General features: G+C 26.2%; 1 protein-coding gene across 1 annotated transcript; it reads left to right on the forward strand.

Moving 5' to 3' along the window:
* The first annotated feature begins 2210 nt into the window (after positions 1 to 2210).
* On the forward strand, positions 2211 to 6818 carry LOC107441921 (uncharacterized). Its single transcript, XM_016055330.3, has 4 exons — positions 2211 to 2274; positions 4420 to 4708; positions 5625 to 5973; positions 6687 to 6818. Exons 1-3 carry the CDS (start codon positions 2266 to 2268, stop codon positions 5957 to 5959), a joined length of 633 nt encoding a protein of 210 aa, XP_015910816.1. The 5' UTR covers positions 2211 to 2265; the 3' UTR covers positions 5960 to 5973; positions 6687 to 6818.
* Positions 6819 to 9055: the final 2237 nt, after the last annotated feature.

Raw genomic sequence — 9055 nt, forward strand, 5'->3', positions numbered from 1 at the left:
CAATTATGTTTTAATTAAGTTTTTAAAAAAATGTAGAATCTTCCCTGATTTTTGTAATTTTTAACTCCTAAGTTTGAAAAATCCTATCTCGACTTTTGCGTAAAGTTTAAAACTTCCTGAAAAAAAGAAGAAGAGTAACTTATTTTTTACGAAAAAAAATCAGAAAGCAACTTTAAACGTACGCTTATAAACATTTGAAACTATAGTTCAAATATATTGTAATAACACGTAAGAAATTTCATACTTTTGAATTATTTCTATGCGTAAAACTGTTAGAACTTTGATAAATTTCGGAGCACTTAAAGTCATCCCTTTATTCACACCTTTCAGAAACAAAAATAGAAAAAATTTAAAACTATTCACGGCAGTAAATAAATAAAAATACAACGAAAATAAATTTATAGAAATAATTATAAATTATTTAGTAAATCAAAATGAAAGTACACACTTAAATTGACTTTTAAGAAATAGAAACTCCATTTATTATTTTTTATGTTCTTTTGTGTTACTTTTAGGTTATTTTAAGGTAAGTAAATCAAAAATAATTCTATTTAATAAATTTGAAAATGCATCATCCAAAGTTTGGCCACGTTTTTCATTACTATAAAATATGAAGCAGAACACTAAGAGGTAATATTATGCTAAATTCAGTTCATTCATTTTCATTTCATTAAAAAAGAAACATTTATTTTTTCAAACATGGTATTGCTTTTTTTTCTAGGCTTTTTTATTCTTTTGCTGTTTCTCGTTATTGATTTTTCAAAAGAAAAAAAAAGCGAGTATTTCGGAAAACTCACGAATTGTGTAAATTTTTCCGTTAATGGATAAAATACCGGCATTTTAAAGAATTCCTAGTCATTGTATTAAATTCCTAGATATTCAATAGAATGAAAAAGGCTTTTTAGGACAAATTATTATGTACTTTCCGCAATCAATATGTAGAATGACTGAAAGCATTTAAATAGTCATTCAATAGAATTCTTAAGCAGCATGTAGAAGACTACTCATTTCGTATTCTTCTGAATTTATGCATTCTATAAAATGTTCCTTTAAATACATTAATGATAAAAAATTTATGGAAGATAACTCCCGCTAACTTTTGGAGAGCGAGACTCATAATTTTAAACTTGGAACCCCGTTCTTGTTTTGGGAATTTAAACTCAAATGATAACGCCTCTGAAACTTTACCATTCCTATTGGTTCCAACATGCTATAACCACTTCATTTTTCCTAAATATAACTGATTTTTAGCATTTTAAAACTATTATTATTAAAAGGAAACGCCAAAAAGAATTATATGTTGTACTTGATATTTGAAATTTTAAGCATTCAAATGATTTAGAAACCGGTAACATACTTATAGGTTAAAACTGATGGTTAGGTTGAAACTGTAGTCTAGTTCGTAATTGATTAAAGTTAGAAATATTTCGATATTTGATTCCACTTTTCCTTGTTAAAATTTAAAAAAAGTGATACATAAATTTAGAATGGAAATTCAGGAGAAATACGTCAAATACTACTCAAATACGAATACTTCAAATTAACTCTTAAAAAATGTGCTTTCATCTTCTTCAACATCGAATCCCAATCATTACCTTCCTCACAATTTTAGACAGCCTTGGTTCTTGAGACAATTACTCTACCATCTCGTTTTTGATCATGTGAATAGATCGTAAGATATTTCACATTAACATATCTCAGAAATTGCTGTTTTGCAGTTTCTCTTAATGTATTCCAATTTGCTCAATCTCACCCTGACCCACGGCTATCACCTTCTTCAGGGAGTAAAAAACTCATAACCAGGAGCGATGTATCTCTCAGACTATGCAAAATGAAACCAATGATAAAATTTATTGACATTGATTCTATTTGATTCATTATTTCTTGCATTAATTTCATTTGAAAAAAAAATCGTTTGCTAATTGAAGGTGAAATAATTGTTCTTTTCAGACGACATTTTAAGGTAAATCATGGAGAGATCGTTGGGACCATTTCGCTTGACCACGTGAAGTTTTCTCAAACGATATGCAAGGTTAATTCATGCCTGACCTCAATATTGTGGCACTGAAAGGATAAACTTTTTGGACACGCCCAAGGGTGAAAGTAAAGAAATGAAGAAAAAAAAATACTTGAACTTTCACTTTCGTATTAATTTTTTCATTGAGACGATCGACTATAAATACTCAGACCGAATCAACATGGATCAACACAACTTCTCCATCTCTCTCCAATAGGACTAATCAGCTCAATTCTTTTACAAGCATCATGAAGGTGGTGAGTAGTCTTAAATATCAGACTCAAATTGAAGTATAGTTTGCTAAAATAAGTTGAAGAATAGTTTGCTAAAATAAGTTGAAGTATAGTTTGTTAAAATAAGTTGAAGTTTAGTTTGAAAAAAATAATCATATAAAATTATAAAACAATTCTCTTAAATATAATGTTTAAAGTAGCTTTAAAATTGTTTTTAAAATACTTTTCTTTAAAAAAGTTAAAATTTCTTATTAAAAAGAATTGAACAATTTCTAACTGTAAAATCTAAACTGTTTTGAAATATTTTTGAAAATTTTAAAATAACAAACAAGTCTAATTATACTTCACTCAACTCTATTCAATAAGCTTAAAATAAATTTTTTAATTCGTATTCTTAATTATTTACAAATTTCAAAACAATTTTACTTTTAAAATTTCAATTTTAAATTTTAAATTTTCAAAGCTAGTACAAAAATTCAATTAAGCATAAAAATAAAAATTTCCTATTTACATTTTTAAAGTATCATTTAATAATTTTAAAACTATGAAGTAAATATCTGTGTAATATCTTTTTATAAAACTGTCGGTTTCAACTTAAGGAAATTTATCAAATTTGACAATTTTTAATACATCAAATTTTAACTAAATTCGCTTATCCTTTCTTTCAGTTAAAAAGTTGAATCTGTTAATTTTAAATGTATTAATTAAGAACTTCTTTTAAAATATTTCATAAAGCGGAATACTAAAATAGTAAATAACACTATTTTATTTGTTATTTTATTCAAAAAAAATAGTTAAGTACTAAAATAAAACTTTAAATTAATTTAAATAACTTGCAGATTTAATAAAAAAAAAACTTATTTCCAATAAAAAATTTCAATGAAAACTACATGAAAAAATGGAAAAAAGAATTAGTTTGTCCTCAGGAAACTGAAACATTTTTGATGGTATAGCATTGAGGTTAAAATCCATAAACTAAAAATTTCTGAAATAATCATTTTAGTTTTTACTTACACGCACCAAAAGGAATAATATGTTATAGAATGCTCATTAAAAATGAAAATAATGCTATTTGTAAAAAAAAAAATTACATGCTTAACAAGTGTCTTTAGTTTTATTATTTAATATTTATAATATTTTCATCCAATTTAAATATTTTGACACTTTTTGCTTTTATTTATTATAATATCAAAACAATGCAGATTTACTATAGTAAATATTGAAACAAAATATTCCAGAATATGAATCTACTTATAGCATAAAATAAAAATGTGAATTTTTTTTACAATAACTGTTAACATATTCCTATCTGAAGTTAATCTGAAAGAATAAAGATATTTGTTTTTTTTTAAAAATTAAGTTAAAATAGCAAAAAGTATAAATTTAATTATTTATCTTTAACGGCCATCTTTAACGGTAAGCTATATAAATCTTGCAAAAAAAATCAAAAAAAAAATTTTGTTACTGAATTCTAACAAATATTCACTAATAACAAGAAAAGAAGTAAAAAACAGCATATTTTTCTCATTATTATTTTAATTTTTTCAATAATTTAAATAAAAAAATATAATAGGTTTCATTATAATTCATACATATTAATAAAAAGGAATATTAACAAATATTCATTAATATTAGTAAAAAATTTCGAGGAACAATATATTTTTATTATTTTAATTTTAAATTCTTTAATAATTTAATGAGAAAACTATACAAAATGTCATTACAGATAATTTAGATATTGAAATCTCTTGAAATTCATATTAATATTTCGAAACGCTTTAATTATTGTTAATGTATCCTACATATTTAATAAGTAAATCTTCAAAGTCAAAATACCAAATTATCATTAAGCTATTTTTCCCTGTATCTTAAGATTCTAAATCTTAAGAGTCATTTATAATCGCTACGTAAAGAGTGCATGATGTCAATGATCAAACTAAATTGTTATTTTGAATTTGAATTCATTTAAATTTAATATTTAAAAAAAACAATAAGATTTTTTCTTTAAATTTATGCAAGTAAATTAACTATTGTAAACCAGCAAATTACGCTGCAACAAAAAATTTAGATTTCCCGTTAAGTCCCAGCCTAAAAGATCATAATTTTGAAAGTCTTAGTTGCAAAGCATGATATCAAACTTAATATTTATATTATTGCTATATTCCGCAGATCGCTCTTGTTTTGTGCATGGCCGCCGCCGCCATGGCTCAATACCACGGACATGGATATGCTCCAGCTCCAGCACCAGCTCACCAGGTTGTCCATGTTCAACCTGCTGCTCACCATGCTTCATCCCAAGGACATGCCTATGGTGCTCACGGACAAGCCGCCTCTGGATACGCCGCCCATGGAGCTAACAGCCATGCCGACCGTGGACACTATGCTGACCGTGCTCACGCCGCCCATGGTCACCATAACGCTGGTGGATACGCTGCCCATGATGCCCAGGCTGCTCAAGGTACTTTTTTTTCTCCAATTTGCTATGGTGAAAATGTTCATATAGTTACATTATTAATAATGTTTGTAATAATACTTCACTGCATAAACATTTAGTTATTATAAATTCCGTTCAAATATTTGCACCTACAAATTAGTTCAAATTTCAAAAAAATAAAATGACAAACATCATTACATTTTAAAAATTTTCTAGTCTACAGCTAACTTCAAATATTTTTAATATTTTTTTGGTTTTCAAAATTATAGATCTTATTACCGCACATTCAGTAAAAAATACAAAACTTAAATTATAGATCTTATTACCACACATTTAGTAAAAAATAAGAAACTTAAAAGTAAATTTAACCGAATAAACAGTTTTTTATGCCATTCTCTAAGGTAGCTTGGTAAAATTACCAACATTTACCACATTTAGCAAATTTTATCAAATATTATAAAAACGTATTTTATTGTTTATTTTAACAAATTCTTTACCAAAGTTCTTCGTTAAAAATTACCGAGCTTTTTGTTATTCCCATAGAACCAGAAACTAGGTAAATTTTACTATATTCTAGTGGTTTTACCACACTTTTTGTTCTCGATATATTAACATGAGCACACAAAATTTTTAAAAATATAAGTCATAGATATGTAGGCTTTGCATACTTACGAGTATCTTAACTAGTTAACGCCTTATACAAAATTTTTAAAAAGTAATAGTCTGAGCAAAATTAAGATCAAATTAAAAATTAATCAAATATAATAAAAATATATAATAATAAAGAGAATAATAAAGTAATAATATAATAATAAAATTAGAGTTCAAAGATAATATTCAGCTGTTTTAGTTAAAACAATAATCACCAAAGCTAAATAATAAGTTTTTTAAGTTTAGATTATATATGAAATAACGTCTATAATATGAATTCTTTTTCCAGCTTCCAACTATGGCAAATACAGAAACACCGGAGCTTACGCTCACGATAAGGGAACTGGATACGAAAAGGCATACGCTTACGACAAGAAAGCCGGACACCACGCAGTCCTCGCTGACCACGGTGCCCAATCTTCCAGCCACGCTACCGCTGACAAGGCCGCACACCACAATGTTGGAGCTTACGCTCAAGCCGGACACAACAAATACGGATCCCATGACAGACAAGCAGCTCAATCTCATGGAGTTCAAGCTCACCAAGCCTCTGCTCATGGTCAACATGGAAGCGGACACCAACAAATGTACTTCCAAGGACCCGGATACGCATACAAATACTAAATACCATCCAACTGGTAAGTAATATAGATACAATCGATGCACTTAAAAAAAACTTTAAAAACATGTTAAAAAAAGATTTTGAAAACATCCAAATTTCAAAGTTTAAAAAATATTTTGCTGCAGATGCAGCACTGCCTAAAAAACTAAAAAGGGTGACGATTTAAAAAAAACGAAGGTTTTTGGAAATAGGAAACTAGCTGGAAACAGCAACACATTGATAATAACAAAAACTTAAAATAAAAATTAACGCATCTAAATTTTGCAGAACTTCGAAACCGAATTAAAACTACTACACTTTTTGTTGTCCTAAGTAGTATTGCATTCTAATATTGCATGTAGCTCCCCTTGCTGTTAGATTACAGGGAGAAACAGTGCTAATTTACAAAAACATATTAATTTATTTTAAATTTGGCTCCTATGGGTTGGTAATAAAAAAAAATGCTTTGCAAACAGCTTCCTGATGCTCCTATGCATTTTAAAGCTATTTCTTAACAAAATGTCACGAAAATGCTCCCTAACATGTATAACATTAATTTATTTTAATAAATTTTCAACAAATTAAAGATAAGTTTGAATAGCAATTACGTTTAACTTATTTTAATAAAAAAGTGCTGAAAAAATGATATAAAGTTATAAATTTTATATAAGTAGCAAATTATTGAAATATGTGATGTTGTGTAAGATTCAGTTCAGAATTTCTCTAAGATTTGCATGTTTTATTTTGCAGATATTCGATTGAACCCGAATTTACTGAAATGGACTGGACCAACTGTAACTCGTCTGTTGTTATTAATTTATTACCTTCTTGTTGTTTGTAAGAAAAATATAAAAATCATTCAATAAAAAATTTAAAAGAAAATTTTTTCGACTTTGTCATCATTTACATCCTACAATTCAAAATTAATTATTCGAACCATTTGCATTTCATGTTTTCGAATATTACTAACTTCGATAATTATTTCAGAAAACAATTTTCTATTCTTCATCTAAAATTTGCCAATAAATGACTCGATGGGAAAATAATTGTATTAAGTCTCCGATTCAGTTTTAGTTCAGTACATTATTTCCTTTGCCTTTAGAATTTTTAACAACCAAAATACTAATTTTTTGCTCCTAATGAAATAAGATTTTGAAAAAAATCAAATTAACTAATGACAACTTTAAAATTAAAATTTCAATATAACTATATGAAAATATTGCACAAATAAAAGGCTAAGTAATAACATTTAACGAACTATAATGAAATTCTTATTTAGCTCGAAAAAATACAGCTTTGCATTGTTCACTGAAATATGAGATAGGTATATCCCATTTAAATGAAACTAATCTTTTAAATTGAATTTCATATGAAAAGAATTTGTTCTTAAATAACCTGTAAAAGCACCAAGTTAAAATGAACAGTGCTTGAAAATCTTATAAGTACAATATGATGCGTTAATCCCTTTAAAAACTTTATCTAAAACTCTGCTTGTAGTAGAATAAAATAACTAAGTGAAATAATATCAAAGGTATTTATTGTTAAATAATATTGAATTTCGAAAATTAAAACTAATATAAAAACATTTTTTTCAAATAACACTTACCATGAGTAGCAAATAATTTTGAGTATTTTCAACCATTTATTAAAGGCAAAACTTATCTCAAATTCAACACTTTGTGCAGACAAAATGACAACATAAAGCAAATGTATTTGATGTTAAAATAAAATATAGTTTATAATAAAATATTAATTAATATCACCATTTGTTGTTAAATATCATTTAGCAGTTAGATCACTTCAAATATCTGAAATATAATATTATATGTTTTTCATACATAATAATAACAATATTTTTTTAATTCATACAAACAAATTATCTTTATTTATTGTTTAGCTTTTCATGAGAAAAATGTATGCAACATTAATAAAAAAAAATATTCGATCGACAATAATTTTTTTAAAAAATTTAAAATCAAAGCTTGAATTTCGATATTTGCTTCTAAATATCAACTAATCGTTTCAAAGCAATAGAAGTGAATCAATTTATGTAATTTATCTATGAAGCTTTTAAAAATTTATTGAAATAAGCGACATTTAAAAAATTTACAACTCTTCATTAGATAAAAGAAAATACAAAATAGTAAAGCAATGATCATATTCAATAGAAAATAATTTAAAAACTTTAAATTGTGAATGCTTATTTAAACATATTTTTAATACCATCTAATCATCCAAAAATTTAGCAACAGAGTTCGCCAAAATAGGTCCCTAAGTTTTTTTTTTCTTCTTTGATCATTTGAAAAAATCCATTTTCATCGTTGATTTTTTAATGAGAATTTGGTAAACATCCATAACTTTTACAAGAGGGACTTGCTTAAATAAAGATCATAATTTTGATGATATCTGCCTTCCTCGATTCATTTTCGCAATTTTACGTAATTTATGTGATATGTGTTTTAAACAAATTGTTAAAATATTTATATACTTCTGTAATGACATATGTAAACAATTTTATAATTTTTAACAATTTCTCAAATATTAAACAGGATTGAAACAAATATTGGAAGTATAATTCATTACTTGAACTTTCAGTTTATTAAAAGCACCTTCATTATATTTGGTACCTATGAAACAAACTTTTAATTGTTTTTACTTTTTCTAGTTAATTAGCTCATGTAATTTGTATTTTCCTTAATCACGATTTTATTAATTGAAATATATATGGATAAAAAAAGTTAGTAAGCAAAAAATTAAAAAAAAAAATTTTTTTTTAATTATGCCTGAAATTAATATCTTCTTCAAGGAATATTTTATTAGCTCTCAAATAAACCAAAATTAGAACAAAAAAAAAGTCGAAAACAAAAGGTTTTCCCCATAATATACTTATGTTAACGTTCCTTAGCATGACTTAGCTCTGATCAATAATCTACACAGTTACTGTATGTTCTGCTGGCTCCTGTATCTGACAAAATTTACATTTATAAAAACTAACTTTTTGATATGTTTTCATTCTTAGTTCTAGGGTTTTCGGCTATCAATGTTCAATTCTACAGCCTCGTAATTTTAAACAAAATCCAGAAAACAAGGGAGATCTTGGATCAAGTATTGCAAGAAAT

The sequence above is a fragment of the Parasteatoda tepidariorum genome, chromosome 1 (genome assembly GCF_982258835.1).
Source record: "Parasteatoda tepidariorum strain Cologne lab strain chromosome 1, Ptep-v5.0, whole genome shotgun sequence".
NCBI lineage: Eukaryota > Metazoa > Arthropoda > Arachnida > Araneae > Theridiidae > Parasteatoda > Parasteatoda tepidariorum.